The sequence below is a fragment of the Rhopalosiphum padi genome, chromosome 3 (assembly GCF_020882245.1).
Source record: "Rhopalosiphum padi isolate XX-2018 chromosome 3, ASM2088224v1, whole genome shotgun sequence".
In the NCBI taxonomy this organism is placed as follows: domain Eukaryota; kingdom Metazoa; phylum Arthropoda; class Insecta; order Hemiptera; family Aphididae; genus Rhopalosiphum; species Rhopalosiphum padi.
This window is the reverse complement of record NC_083599.1, coordinates 62,070,367-62,086,454: the sequence shown is the minus strand read 5'-3', so window position 1 is coordinate 62,086,454 and position 16,088 is coordinate 62,070,367. Positions and strand designations below refer to the sequence as shown.

At 27.0% G+C, this 16,088-nt stretch overlaps 1 protein-coding gene across 1 annotated transcript; it reads left to right on the top strand.

Annotated features, from left to right (window-relative positions):
* The first annotated feature begins 2,427 nt into the window (after window positions 1-2,427).
* LOC132925314 (uncharacterized) lies at window positions 2,428-3,837 on the top strand. Its single transcript, XM_060989721.1, has 3 exons — window positions 2,428-2,500; window positions 2,703-3,109; window positions 3,208-3,837. Exons 1-3 carry the CDS (start codon window positions 2,428-2,430, stop codon window positions 3,835-3,837), a joined length of 1,110 nt encoding a protein of 369 aa, XP_060845704.1.
* The last annotated feature ends 12,251 nt before the right edge of the window (window positions 3,838-16,088 follow it).

Below are 16,088 nucleotides of genomic sequence, written 5' to 3'. Positions count from 1 at the left end.
ATAATAATAAATGATTAATTTTTCCCCAACTTAAAAAACATTTTTTACAGTTAATTTTAATGAAATATTGCAATGTAATTGAAACAAATATTTTTAATTTTAAAATACCAGCTAAATGTGTAACTAAATAATAATAATTGAATAACATATCTATAACTTTTTAATTGTAGTGTATACAATTGTTTTTAGTTATAATAATTTTAAAAATATTTATAATTATAGCGTATAAATAGTTATAACTTACCTCATATCGTTACCAACTTTCAATTTTTGATTTGAAACAATTTGTTTATAACGCCTAGAAATATAAAAAATGTAATCAAAACACTTCAATCAATAATAAAATAACACATTAAAAATGCAAAATTGTTTTTTTAATTCTAAAAACAAACATTCAATGTTTTTAACTATACGAAATAAAATAGGTAATTATTTAAATAAAATTTAATTAAATAAATAAATATTAAAATGTATAATCTGTTAGTGATTTGGTAAATATATATGCAATGAAACACTTAAAACATGATTTAATATACTGTTTATTTTTTGAAAGTTTTATTGCTTACCGTTTTAGGCCCTGAAATAGTTTGTTTCGTTATTGTAAGTGAAGGTTAGGAGAGCTCTATTGTACATATGGATTGTCAGTGTGGTACTGAATTCATTTTCAAATTTAAAAAGATGAGCAGTGTTAAATTTTATATCGTGGCCAGTTTTGATAGCTATTGAATGGGGGGGGGGGGGCGCTTAATTACTACCTATACTGCCACCTAGTGAACTATAATGGTATAACTAGGGAAGTAATAATGATAATTTTTTTTTTTTAAAAGATCTTAATATATTCAACAAATTGAACATAAGTTCTTATTTTCTTAACTTAGTTTTAAGTATACATACTATGAGACCAGTAAAATCACTTTATCATCTTCTTAAAACAACCACTTTATTCGCTTAACACCTAGACGATTAATTCGCATAAAAATAATTGGGTATGCAGTAGTTTGAATTGCAGAAATCATGATTGTCGGACAAATACTGTCAAACTACCTACGTAATGCGTATTCTACAAAATATTTATTTGTGCTTAATTATAATTATAATAAAAAAAGCCTGTTTGGCACAATCGATTTATATAATGAACATAATAATTAGTTCTCTTGACTCGTCAGAAATAATAATTATTTTACCAATAAAATAATTAAACCAATAAATATAATTCAACAATTCATAATAGCTGTATGACCAACAATTTAATAACAATAATATATAGGTAGTGAAAAATATTAGACCTATTACTTATTACTTATTAGTCTACCAATAGTTCACAATATAATAAACAACTGCACAGTTATTAAGACTGGTAAAAATATAATAATCTACTACGTCCCTTCTGGTCCAAAAAAGTAAAAAAAAAAAAATTATTATTCAAAATGTAAAACTATGATAAAATAATAATGTGTAAACATTAACTCACTATTTACGAAGCGCAGTCTGGCAAGCTGGTACTAGTCTAGATAATAATATAAAAAGTAACACGCCTAAGATAAAACAAATAACTATAAGTACATATTGGAACACTTTGGAATCATGATTGACGATTAAAAAATATAAAACTAATTTAATACATTTTATCAAGGCTTTGCATCCAAAGGATTTATTCGGTTTATAGTTTCGTGGGCTGTGGCCGCTGTAAATTGAGTTCAATTTTAAATTTTCTATGTAAATGGTGGCCCGGGTATATTTCGCACATACATAAATTGCGGCCTGGTATATTTTTGTATGTGTGTCTACTTAAGTATTTTTTATTAATACGTAAATTACATCTGAGCATTTTTTAATTCAGAATGAAAAATTTTAGATGGCCTGGTAAACATATCATCGACGGCTTTTCTTTTTAAATTATTGTCAAGTTTCTGCAGAAACATGTTGATTTATTATTTGTTCGAAATTTTAATATGATTGAGATTTTGAAAACTATTTATACCAGGGTTGGCACGTATTATACATAAATGTATAATTTGTGTATTATACTATGTATTATACGTATAATACATTACGTATTATACATCTATATTTTATACATAATTCGATGTATAAAATATAAAATCATTAAAATCCAATTATTATAACTAAAAAATATAATTTTATTGTGATATCTGGTCACACTGTTAATATCAATAAATCAGTTATTTGATTGCTTATTAATTATTATCAGTTATCACTTATACAGTTATACATATTACATAATACATACACTTATCACATTCATTTTAAATTATAATTTTTGATTTCTAAGATATAGTAGCATACTTAACTACTTTAGTAGTTATTGTTACATTTATCAAATGAAAAATATCTATTTAAGATATTTAATATTTAAAATTTAAAATTTAAATATTGCATAATATTTATTATTTAACATTTTAAAACATGTCAGTTGGAGGTCGACCAAAACATTCTGTTTGGAATATGAGCTTTAATCGTATCAAAGATCCAATAATAGGTAAGAAAATAATTGAAATAAATAATAACTTATGTCAAATATCATAATTAATATCAATTTTAATATTATAATTATATTAATTAATCATAATTCATAGGTAACTAAGTTATTACTCTACAATACTTAATACTTTAATAGTTAATATTAAAACTTATCATTCAATGAAAATAATAATTGTATTGTATCTTTATTGTTGTTTTAGATAATAAATACAATGCTTTATGTATGGTTTGCCATAAGACATTAAGGAACACAAGTGTTGATACGTTAAAAACCCACAGAAACATTTGTTTGTTTACATCTATACCTATACCACCAAAGTCAAGTTCACCACAGTCCATTAGTAATTTGATGGTTAGTAACAATGCAAGTAAGAGGAAAAGAATTTTTATTAATACTTCTGATTCAAGTGATAGTGAACAAATAGATACACCAAATGAAAATAAACTGAAAGAAACACCATTGACCATATCCCAAATAGGTTCTATCCTGTCAGCACAAAATGATACACTTACATTTGTTCCAGCTACATGTAGTACACCAAATAAGGCAAATATTAATGATAATTCTAAATATTCTGATGATTACGATATTGATAACACTATTAAAGTATCAACAGATTCAAGTGATTCAACACCAACAACCTCAAAAAAATCCATTGAATTCAACTTCAAAGAAAAATGAAAAAGGATAAAACAATGCTACAGGGCCCTGTTAGATCTTTTTATGATAAAATTACACCATCTGAAATAGATAAATGTAATTTAGCTCTAGCAAAACTATTCTTCGGCTGTAACATTCTATTTTCGGTTATTGAATCGTTACATTTTAAAAATTTTTGCCAAAATCTTAGACCAGCCTATAAAGTTCCAACACGAAAAGTTTTATCTGGAAGACTTTTGGATGATGTTTTTATGAAATTTTGTCAATCTAATAGTTTCAAAAAAAATTCAGCACTTTTAATAGATGGTTGGAAAAATGAAAGTGCAAATACCAAAAATGTTGCCTGGATGCTTCATTCATCATCTGGTGAAGCAATGTTTTTAGAATCTTTTGATATGACTGGTGTTAGAGAGACTAGTACTGAACTATGTAAAATAGTTGAATCATGTATTGATTTGGCTAAAGAAAAACATAATACTGACATATATGCTGTGATAACGGATAATGCCGCAAATATGGTTAAGATGGGACGATTATCAACACTGTGGCATTTGACATGTAATGCACATACAGCAAACCTATTGGCAAAAGACCTTGTACCTAGTGATATTACTGCTAAAATTAAACAAATACTAAAAGCTTTTCATGGACCCGATCTTGTAAAAGAGTTATAATGATAACGATATATTTTTCTTAGAAAAAATGTATAAGTTATAAATTATAAATAATTTAAACATTATATTTTAAATACTTAAAAGCGTTAGAAGTTATAACTGTATACCTTTTATGTCTACATATTTCATCTTAATATGTTATTACTTATTACTTATTAGTAAGAAAAATAGTGACTTTTTTTTTTTAAAAATTTAAAACTTGTTACCATACACTCATTAATAATTGGTTCACAATTTCAATCCATTGATGATACTCATGCATTGGGAAATTGCTTTTTTTGTTAAGACAATAAAGAAAATATAATCATAGTATACGACATACGTATACATTTGAAATATTGAGTACCTACAATTAGCTACTTTTAATATATTTAGTAGAGATTTAGCAATAGCAAGCTACAAGCACCGTGGTTATGAAAATACTGGTTTAAGATATATAAAATTAATTATAACCAGTATAATTATTAAAAAAAAAATATGAAATTAATTGCTTACAATCATATTAACTAGTGTATTTTAAATACCTAATTAAATTAGTTACAAAATTTAAACTATTGGTAAATTAATTTTAAACAATTTATATTTTTTATTTTCTACTTACTATGTTTTGATTTTAAAGAATTTAGATGATTTACAAATCGTTAATTGTGTTTTAATTTGAAACTAATGTATAATTAATTATCGGTGTTATCCGTCTAGCCAAGATTGTACTAATCTGTCTAGACTAGTGATTATTAATCTGTTTTCTGCGAAACAACTGAAACATGATTATTATATGAACTCGAAGAAAGTTGTCGGTTTACATTTTAAAATTATCGACAATTTAAAAACATTTCATAGGAAAAAATTTTGAGTTTCATCGTCTTTACTCGTATCACCTACACAATTATTGTATAATTTAAAATCAATCGAATTTGGAACATACAAAATACCAAATTAAACGATATCTTCCGCTGGACAAACCTAAAGCTCAACCGGAAAGAGGAGACTGTATATGTAACCTAATTAATTATACATCTTAAATCTGTTTAAAATCATAACTTGTTTATAAGTTTATAACTAATGGCCTTTGTTGTCGATGTTTTTTTAGATCAATAAAAAAAAAAAAAAATTCATCCATATGTAAACTATCGTGTATGTAATTTTGAATTTATTTCTCTTAGGTACTATTATATTTAATTGTTATATAATTGTATGTTCCGTGATTCTGAAGAGGTTAGAACTATGATTTAATTGAATAAAAATGTATCGTTGATTAATATATATTAACGCAGTATAGTATATTATAGTATTATTAAACATATTTGAAATTAGGTTGACGACAACGAACCAAAATAGTCATAAGCAGATATTAACATAATAACATAGAATATGAACCAGGAATAGGTGAGCTAAACCAAATATGTATTGAACTAGTTATAGCTTTTATAGATTATTTTTCAATGAAAAGTTCATTATTATCTCAAGTTTTACCATATTAATTTAATTTAACGAGAATATAGAAACTTATAGATTGTTAATTACAGTGTAGTGATGCATTATTGTGGTAATGCTATTCATTATTTCGTATTTTTTATAACTTTTCACTCTCTTAATCCTATTGTTTTGTTAATTTTTTTTTATTATTATTCAGTATTGCAGAGTTCCTTTTTGCATACTAATCTAAGCTGTCACTTCTCCATTTTAATTGCTCAAACTTCCCAGCTTTACATCATAACAATGTTGAGTTAAAAGTTATTCAGTTTTATCAAGACCTGTGTGGTCCAACCTTAATTTAAGTCCGGACCGACATGGCCCAAAAAATTCACAAAAAAAAACCCGATTTAGCCGATTTTATTTTTAAGGCCCGGTCCTTGCAGGTCTTTAGTACATACGTACATACGTATTAATTATATTAAGATATACTACAGACTTCTATATTATATAGTATATTCTAGAATAGTCAGTAGAATTAAGATTAAAGAAAAGCCGTCCCTATTTGGCTACATTAAAATCTAGGGTCGGGTAAATGCATACACCTGCCCCCTCCAAATGACGCCCCTGTACGAGCAGAGCCATTATTCCAGCGACCCTATGCCCCTATCGTACTAAAAATTTGGTGTGATGGTAGTAAACACACTAAACTTATAAAACTATGTGCTACAAGGTTAGCCTTTTACAACTGTATCAAAGTAATTTTAGATCAATGGTTAGAACTAAAACTTGTTTCAATATAGCATCACTAAAAGAAAATGCCATAGTGCCAAAATATTATCAAATATGTTTAAGGATGACTTTAAATTATTATATTTAACATTTTTGAAACCTGTACTAAGAGAAGTTAATGATGTAAATTTGAAATTCTTATCTGAGAATGCTGATTTAACTTAAATAGTATGATGTATGATAGTTATGATGTCTATATCAAAGCGTTTAATCAAGTCCAATTTCTTACGTGATGATGAATATCCAAATGTTTTATTTTAGAATATATCGATTAAGTATCTAACACTTTGAAAAATTCACTGGCTCTTTTACCAATAGATGCAGTAGATATTGAATATGTTTTTTCGACACTTGCAGATAAAAAATTGTTAAATGTGGTTAAAAGTAATTCTACAAATTTTTTATTGGGCCTTTGCCAAGAACTTTTGAAGCGATTACCCCATAGGTAATGCAAAACGCACACAAAAACTTAGATATTTTAAGCTATATCAGTATTTTCTATCATACCACCTACATTTGCTAATTTACCATTAGAATTATCAAGTAAATATAAATACCTATTTTTTACATAATTTAATATGTATTTTAATGCTAATTAATTAATCTTTAGTGGATAATGTTGATGTTGAAGCTATGGAAACTCAGTGGCGTAGGTAGACAAATTTTAAATATAATGATATAATAGATAGTACTATTTTGATCGAGAATATTGATACGGCTACATTTTGGGTCAAAGTTTTTCATTTTAAAGAAAGTGGTGGAAAACAGGCATTCAAAGAATTATCTGAATTTGTCTTAAGATGCCTTTCATTGACTTTAGCAAATGCGAGTTTTTAGTATTATGAATTCTGTAAAAACAAAGTCTAGAAACCGAATGCAAATGTCTACCTTAGAAACTTTACTAAGAATTCGACTTATTTAAATGTGAGTATTTTATATTCCTACGTAATATGTTTTCTGTAAACTATTAAATCATATAAATATGCTTTTATTTATTTTAGTAACGGGAAATGTATTGTATAGATTTTGAACCATCTGATTAGATGTTACAAAAATTTAATTACAAACTTACAGACAATACAGATATAGAAACCATTGTAGTAGATGAAGTAATTGCGTTATTAAATATTGAACAAGCATAATTACATTATTATAATGTATGCAGACAAAATTTCAGTTTGGAAATGTTTCTTGTTATTTATTTGTATTTGAATTATTTGTATACTTCCCTTATTTTTTAATGTGTTACAACTTACAATTTAGGTGCTTTACAAAAATAACGTGGTTAGGTAAAAGGTAAGTTATAGTTTGTACTTATAATAGCAAATCACAAAAGCAAATTAGCAAAGTAATAAAGTACTTAGGTATTACAAATATATATCAAAATTACGTAGTAACGTATTCACTTATGGGCCATAATTAATAATTATGGCGGTTTTCAGGCAATGTCGAGTTTTAAGTTGGCGGTAATGGGCGATATTAAAATTACGTAGTGTCTAGACACCACATGGTGAACCAATGATAGACTGGCTGAGAAATACAGTAAATCAATATAATGATGAATGTAGTTCTACTTGTGCTCTGATGGAGACCCTTGAGGATGGAAACTTTGCTATTGTTATTGCAAGTCCACTCATGAAACGAATAAGTTCCGGTGTACATGAAAGTGGAGAAATATTATTTATTGATGCTTCTGGAAATGTTGATCGATATGGGTGCAAAATTTTCCTAATTTATACAAATAGTTGTGCTGGTGGACTTTTAATTTGTACATTAATATTGACCAGTGAATCATCAAGGATTATTTCATTAGGATTGGAATTATGGAAAAAGTTGCTCCCACAACATGCATTAGGTGGACGTGGAATAAATGGACCAAAAATTTTTATGTCCGACGATTCAGCTACAGAGAGAAATGCACTACGTGAAGCTTTTCCTCGATCAACTCTACTATTGTGCATATTTCATGTATTACAGGTAGGGATATAAAATATAATATAACATAACAATTATTATTTTTAGTTTTTTCTTATGCATACCATTCGCTTCAACCATTCTCAAAGTTGAAGATCTAAGAACTTTAATTCTAAAATATTAATCTAAATGTGTCTCTAATTACAGGCAGCTTGGCGGTACTTATGGGACTCTCATCATGGTATAATATTACAGCATCGTCAAATTCTTTATAAAAAAATTAAAAAAATGTTGTATTCAAAAACTTTTGTAGAATTAGAAATTTTTTACCAAGAAATTATGAACGATGACTTGACAAAACAATATTCTAGGTTTGAGAGTTATGTAGTAGGTTTATTTCAGCGATGTAATGAATGGGCACTTTGCTTAAGACAGTCATTGATTACACGTGGACAAAACACAAATAACATCTGTGAAGCAGGAGTTAAGATTGTAAAAGATACAATACTTGACAGAACAAAGGCATATTCTCCTGTACAGTTATTTTTTTTTGTCGTTAATGATCTTGATGCATTTTATGAAATTAAGTTATTAGATATTGCAGCTAATCGCCCTGCACAATATTTAAAAAAAAATTTTTTATTAACTGAATCACAAAAAGAACATTTAGAATTTAAAGATATGGAATCAATATATGTAGTTAAAAATAATCATAAAAATACACTCTACCATATAGACCTGGATTTAGGAATTTGTTCATGTCCAGAAGGTTGTACTGGTAAACCTTGCAAATACCAGATATTTGTTGCATCAAGCTTAAATGTTGATCTTACGCTTTGTTTACTTACTAATGAAGACACCAGAAAAACATTACATATAATTGCCACTGGAAGCTCAGAAATTGAAAATGGGTGGTATGGTTCAATTCTAAAGCAACCTCAATCTATATCAGTAAATACTGAAAACGAAATAAAACAAAATATTAAGCGTGTTTTTTTCAATGTTAAAAGTGTACAATTACCTGGGACCGGGAAAAATCCGCGTGTTAAGCGGGATGGCGTATTAAACGGGAGCGTCTTAACGAGGTTTTACTGTATTAGTATAAATTGTGTTCAAGATACAATAGCCAATGAGGTTACAATGGAAGAAAACGACAACATGGAAAACAATGAAAGTGAAACTGCTAGTAATGGTCTACAAATGTTTGATGAGATGGTACAAAAAATGAGAGATGTATTAAAATCAGATGAAACTTACTTTATACCTCGAATTAAAGCAATGAGTAATTCATTTAAGAAAAATGTAAAGACACATGCTAGTCTACTTTCAGCTATGATGACATTTGGTAAATATTCTGGTCTTGATCCAACTTCCAAGAAACTTAAATTGGTTGGAAACAAGCGCATTGGAACACAACCTACAGCTAGATCCAGACGTACAACTGAAATTAAAGGAAGAAAAAATTTAGCTGCAGGAAGGGTTCCTAAGTGGAAACGCATTCCAGAACACAGCTATGGGAGCCAACCTAATTCTAGTGTTCTGCCATATACCCCAAAACCATTTAACCCTGAAAGTACTCAATTGAAACCACAAAAAATGCCACACAATTTATCTTATTGCGTTGATTAGAACAAAAGATTAGAAGCGACACATAGTGCTAAATAATTAGTACCTATTATATTATTTATTTTTGACAAAATGTATTGACACATTACTTATATTATTAAACTAAATTTTTTACATATTATATTATTATACTGATTTTTTTTACATATTATATTATTATACTGATTTTTTTACATATTATATTATTATACTGATTTTTTGACATATTATATTATACTAAGCTTTTTACTTATATGCTAAATTACATGTATTGACACACTAGGTCACTAGCTTAAATTTAATATTTATATACCATTATATTTTTTTATCTAACAATTATTGTATTTTATTATTTTATTTTTAAATGTTTAAACCTAAACTTTTTTACGAACCATTTCAAAATCTCGAAAATTTGCAAGTAATTTTTTTGACTTGTGCTAATTTAATCTATAGCATTAAATTACTGTGACTGTAATTAATATTTAATAACTAGCTTTAATTTTACTATTTATATACCTTTATATTATTTTAACATTTTTATAATAATATGTGTAAAAGTATTTTGTTAATTCAATCCCTTAAATAAATGTTATTTGAATATTATTATAAATTATAATAGTTTTTACTTAATTTTAAATGCTTTAATTGCTATATTATTTAGCCATGACTGACAGAGTACTACGGACTGACCATGATAAAATATATTTTGCATGGGACTGACACTAAACTACCAATGTCTAATACTAAAGAGTAAAGACCAAAATCAAATAAATAATAATGAATAACAGTAGAATAGCACTTAAAATATACCAATTAGTACCTATTACACAATCGTGTAATCGTGATATTGAATAATTAAATAATAGTTTATAAATAGCACCCCGTATTTATATAGAATTTAATTAAATAAATCCACGCTAAAGATATTCGTGGAAACGTTCCGTGTAGGTACATATTTAGAGACATCAAATTTAATTTGTACCTATATAATATATATTAAGTGATTGATATAATGATATTATTAATTTGTTATTAACTATAATAAAATTCATTTTATTCACGTTATATTTAGCTGTTTGGTGCACACCATAATAAATTAATGACAACATTATTGTTTTTTAAAGTATTATTTTTTGATGTTGGCAACAATGTTCGGAAGAAGTGTTCTATGCCCTATCTGATATTTGATTGTCTGATGGTAAATGCGCCATGACATGTTTTAAAATTTCGCACCCGGGTGTCCGTGTAGATAAAGCGTACACTGACCCTTTAAAAAACAAAAATAAAAATGCTAAAGGTCAAAGATACAGCGATGAGCTTAAAAAGTTTGCACTTACCTTGAATTATTACTCTCCAAAAGCTTACAAGTACTGCCGGTTAGTATGCATTTTGGAAATTCATTATATTAAATAATATGTATATTATTTTGAACACAATTTATTTTAACACAATATTTAAGCTTCCTCATCCAACAGTAATAAGATCTTGGACTTCATATATAAACGGAGAACCTGGTTTTTTCTCTGAAGTTTTTCTTTTCTTAAAAATTCTAGATATAGAAAACAAAGAATGTAATCTTGTTTTAGATGCAATGTGCATAAAAAAACAAGTAATCTGGGACAAACAAGCACATAAATTTACAGGGTACTGTGATTATGGTGGTAATCTTACAGTTGAAAGTAGTGAAACAGCAGCCACTGAAGCATAAGTTTTTATGCTTGTAAGTTTAAATTGTAAATGGAAACTACCAATCGGATATTTTTTACAAAATAAAAATAGTGCTGTGCGACAGGCAGAATTAATTAAGACAGCACTTACACTGTCTCATTAATCAGGTTTAAATGTAAGAGATATCACCTGTGATGGGGCATTTACAAATTTTTCAACATTGAACATTTTGGGATGTGATTTTGGTGAGGGATTTAATAATATCAAATATTGGTTTAGTCATACTATTGATGGGTTCCAAATTTTTTTTATACCTGATGCATGCCATATGATTAAATTGGCACGCAATACATTAGAAAATTCTTTAGTTTTAGAAACGAATACTGGTCATATTAAATGGTGTTATTTTGAATATTTACACGAGATTCAGTCAAATTTATCTTTAAAATTTTCTAATAAAATAACTGGTGTACATTTGAATTGGCAAAGTAGGTAATAAAATGAAAGTGAAATTTGCAGTCCAACTTCTAAGTTCATCAACAGCTAAGGCAATTCAATACTTAAAAGATAATAATTATACACAGTTCAAGGATAGCGATGAAACTATTGTTTTTTGGCAAACAATAGATCAATATTTTGATTTTATGGATTCCAGAAGTCCATTTTCAAAAGGTTTATAAGTCCAATTTTTAAATAAAATTTAACATTTTTAAAATCTAAAATGATTCCTTTTATTAACTATTTATAAAATCTTAAGCTTAAAAACAAACTGCTTTTCACTACAAACAAAAAAACATTTTTTTAGGGTTTGCAATTAGTGTTAAGTCAATGTTTGAAATAGCTACAAAAATATTTACAGAAAATTTAAACTTTAAGTACATTTTAACCTATTATTTTTCACAAGATCATATTGAATTGTTATATGAACGTATACGTCAAAGGTATGGTGCAAATAATAATCCCAATGTGATACAATTTAAAACTGCAATAAAGCAAATATTATTAAAAAATGCTATTACATGTTCTACTAACAATAACTGCAATACTTTTGACGAAGACATAATGTCCACAATTTTCCCATTTAAATGGAATAAAAATAAACATACCATACTACCTTTAACTGATGATGATAACGAAGTTGATAGAATGGACATTTTAAATACATGTGATTTATTGAATAATAAAAATTCTAGTTATGAAGACTGCAAAAAAAAATATTATATATTATATTACTGGCTATGCAATTAAAAAAATTATTTTGAAGTTAGATTGTAATAGTTGTGTATAATCACTTATAAAACCTACATGTGACCATAACTATAATCATTTATAGATCTTAAAAATAATGGTGGTCTAATATCTCTCTCAGAAAGTTCATTTAAAGTTGTGTATCAAACTGAAATATTTCTTTTAATTTTAACTAATAATTTACAAACCCTAAATATACCAAACCTTAACTTGAAAATAAATTCTTTTGTTAATAAAAAATTTGCTCTTGATAAAAATATATTTAAATATTTGGAATGTAATAATGTTTTTACATTAGACAGACCCCATAAAATGGTTTTAATTGCATTACTTGTAAAAAAGTATTTAAGTATAAGATTACATTCATATGGTAAAATGTATTCCACTGATATTTTAAACCAAATTAGTAACCATCATAAATTGACGAAACAAATTTTATTTATGAATCAATAATATTGTTTTATCTATATGCGATGTAGTTTATAATATCTACCTATTATTTTTTTTATTGTTATTATTAATAATTTCATTTTAATTAACACAAGGAATTTTCAACATTTTTCTAAATATTTAAATGTTTCATCATCAATCAAATTTTTAGAATTGCAAGTTAGATGCCAAAAAAGAAAACCTAAAGGTAGAAGATATGACATAAACGAAAAAGTTTTAGCATTGTCGTTGTATAAAACTTCACCAAAAGGCTATAGATTTTTATCAACTTTATTTGCACTACCATCACGAAAAACCTTGTCTGGATTTTTAAACAAAGTGCTTTGTTCGGGACGGCCCTGGATGGGCATAAGAGAAAAAATTGAATGGGATGGAATAAAAATGCATGGCTCTGTTGATATGGGTATTAATATTGGCACAAAGAACGACAACTCGGTTCATTCAAAAATTGCACTCGTTTTTATGGCTGTAGGAGTTCATGGACACTGGAAAATGCCAATATGCTATTTTCTTGTATCAGGGCTAAATAGAACGGAAAGAAATAATTTATTAAAACAGTGTTTAATTCTCATTTATGATACGGGTGCCTAAGTCCATTCAATTTGTTTTGACGGATCATACAGTAATGGTAAAATGTGTTTAAATTTTAGTACTTCATCTGATATAAATGATGAATTAAGTTTTAGCTTTGAAAATCTTTATAATAATGGGCTCATATATTGTTTATGATGCTTGCCATATGGCAATTAATCATATGATAAAGTTGATTAGAAACACTTTGGAAGATATGGGGTGTTTATTTAATCAAGAAGGAAAGAGAATAAGTTGGGACCATATTAAAATGTTGTACTTCAAAGAAAAGAATGAAGGCTTAAAAGCAACAACAAATTGATAAATAAACACATTTATTATTACAATAAGAAAATGAATATTAAGTTAGTAACACAATTGTTTAGTAATAGTGTTAGAAATGGTCTGAACTTTTGCAAATATATAGGATGATTTTAAAAATATTGATATGACAGCAGAATTTTGTTTCTTAATGAATGATGCATTTGATATACTCAATTACAGAAGTAAATATTCTAAAAATCCTTACTGTCTGGCACTTGATGAAAAACAATTTCACATAAGGCAATTTTAATGATGAAACAACAACTGGTGTCTTTAAATATACCATACTAGGTATGGTATAAGTTGACACAGTTGTTCAAAGTAGAGAACAAACAATTCATTTGGATAATGAATGAATTGTTTAATAATAAATGGGATATAATAAACATATTTGTAACTGACGAAATGTAAGTACTACACTTATTAATAGATTGGAATTTAGAGAATAAAATTATAATTGCCATTTTAGATAACGCAAGTAATATTCATTCGACTTCTAACTATATCGCAGTTAAAATATTTTGGCTGTTTTGTATATACCTTAAATGTAATTATTCAGATCTGCTTCACTATCAGAACTGCTGGATAAAGTTAAAACAATTGTGATATATTTTCGCAAAAGCACACCTGCAAATAAGAAATTCAATGATTATCAAACTAGAAATGTTGCCAACGAACTTAAAAAGCTTCTACAAGATGTTAGTACTCGTTAGAATTCCACTTATTACATATACATATATTACATATACATTATATATACAGATACCTAATGCTATTTTTTATAACAATAAACTGTATATCTTGTTTGCAGATGAATTGAGTACAACTGGCCACCCTCACTAGGTATCGGAAATTATTTTTTGATGTCGATGTACCTGAAGCATCTCAACTGCTACTGAGAAAATTTTATACCATTTAGCAGGTGCTTCAATGCGGTATATGGATGGTAATTATTTACTTGCGCCAAAGCAATTCCAACAACTCTATGTAATCAGAATATAGTCAATACAATTTTGATGACTGTGAATTCTCTTTTATGAAATAAAACGTTGTTAACATAATATGAATAAGTGCTAAAAACTTAATTAAAAACATGTGAAGAAAATCATGTATGTCTGGATCCTTTAAAGATTCAGGGTTGTTTTTATTACTTTGACACAAACGAAAAGCAAATCCCAGTAGCGATAGCGTAGAAAGACTCGTTAGCGCCCCTGGCAAACTAGGAAAATGCGCCTTTTTAGCGATTAAAAAATTGACGAAAATACGGAATGATATTTTTTAACATTTATTTTATTCTTTATATATATAATTAGGTAATACAACATTATTTAATTGTCAGTTATTATTACAATGTCAATTTCGAACTTTAAACATTTTCTTTTCTTGCTTTAAGGCTAGAGAATTAATCGATGATTTCGTCATATGAAATTTGTCCAGCAAATTCATATTCTATGGATAAAATTGCTATGCTCGTTAGTCTCTCTTGTCCAATAGTTGATCTTAAGTAATTTTTTATTAGTTTAAGTTTACTAAAACTTCTTTCACAACTAGCAGTTGTCACTAGAATAGTGAGAAATATTCTTTATTTATTAACTCATCATACTGAAAACCCGCAACCAATCAGGAACAACAACAAAGCCCCCAATTAGAGATAGGATGATTCGGTCACTTGAGTGATTCGAATCATTCGAATTATTGATGGTTAAATGCTATTTATTTAAATAGCAGCTATTGCTATTTTGTATTTTTCTATACATACCATTACTGATTCGTTATTATCACATATTAGCAGCTATTAACTATTTATAAAATATATATTTTTATAATTAAAATTATACTTTGGCTATTTCAAAAACAATTTAATATTATTGTTTTATATTACCATATTAAATTGTATTATTTAGATACAGTTTTATACATAATATTACATTATAATATTATATTATATTATATAAAAAAAGAGAAGAGAATATATATTTATTATTTACTTAGATTAATATTTTAGTTATGTGAAAATTGTAAATACATACAATATAGTTTCAGTAAGATATTGTAGCTATCTATTGTGGCCTTTGGGTGCATCCTAACATTGAATCAACATACAGTTGGCATTAACTAAGTTGGAGCTCAAACATTTTGGCTGTTTTGCTCATACATTGAATTTGATTGTACAAGCAGCACTACGTTCACAATCAGAACTGCTGGATAAAGTTAAAACGATAGTAACTTATTTTCGTAAAAGTACATCTGCAAATAAAAAATTTAAT

Coding starts and splice junctions, on each gene's coding strand:
- LOC132925314 (XM_060989721.1), top strand. CDS start 2,428: ATGTCAGTTGGAGGTCGACCAAAACATTCTGTTTGGAATATGAGCTTT. Junction 2,501..2,702: donor TATCAAAGATCCAATAATAG/GTAAGAAAATAA, acceptor TTGTTGTTTTAG/ATAATAAATACAATGCTTTA. Junction 3,110..3,207: donor ATATTGATAACACTATTAAA/GTATCAACAGAT, acceptor ACAATGCTACAG/GGCCCTGTTAGATCTTTTTA.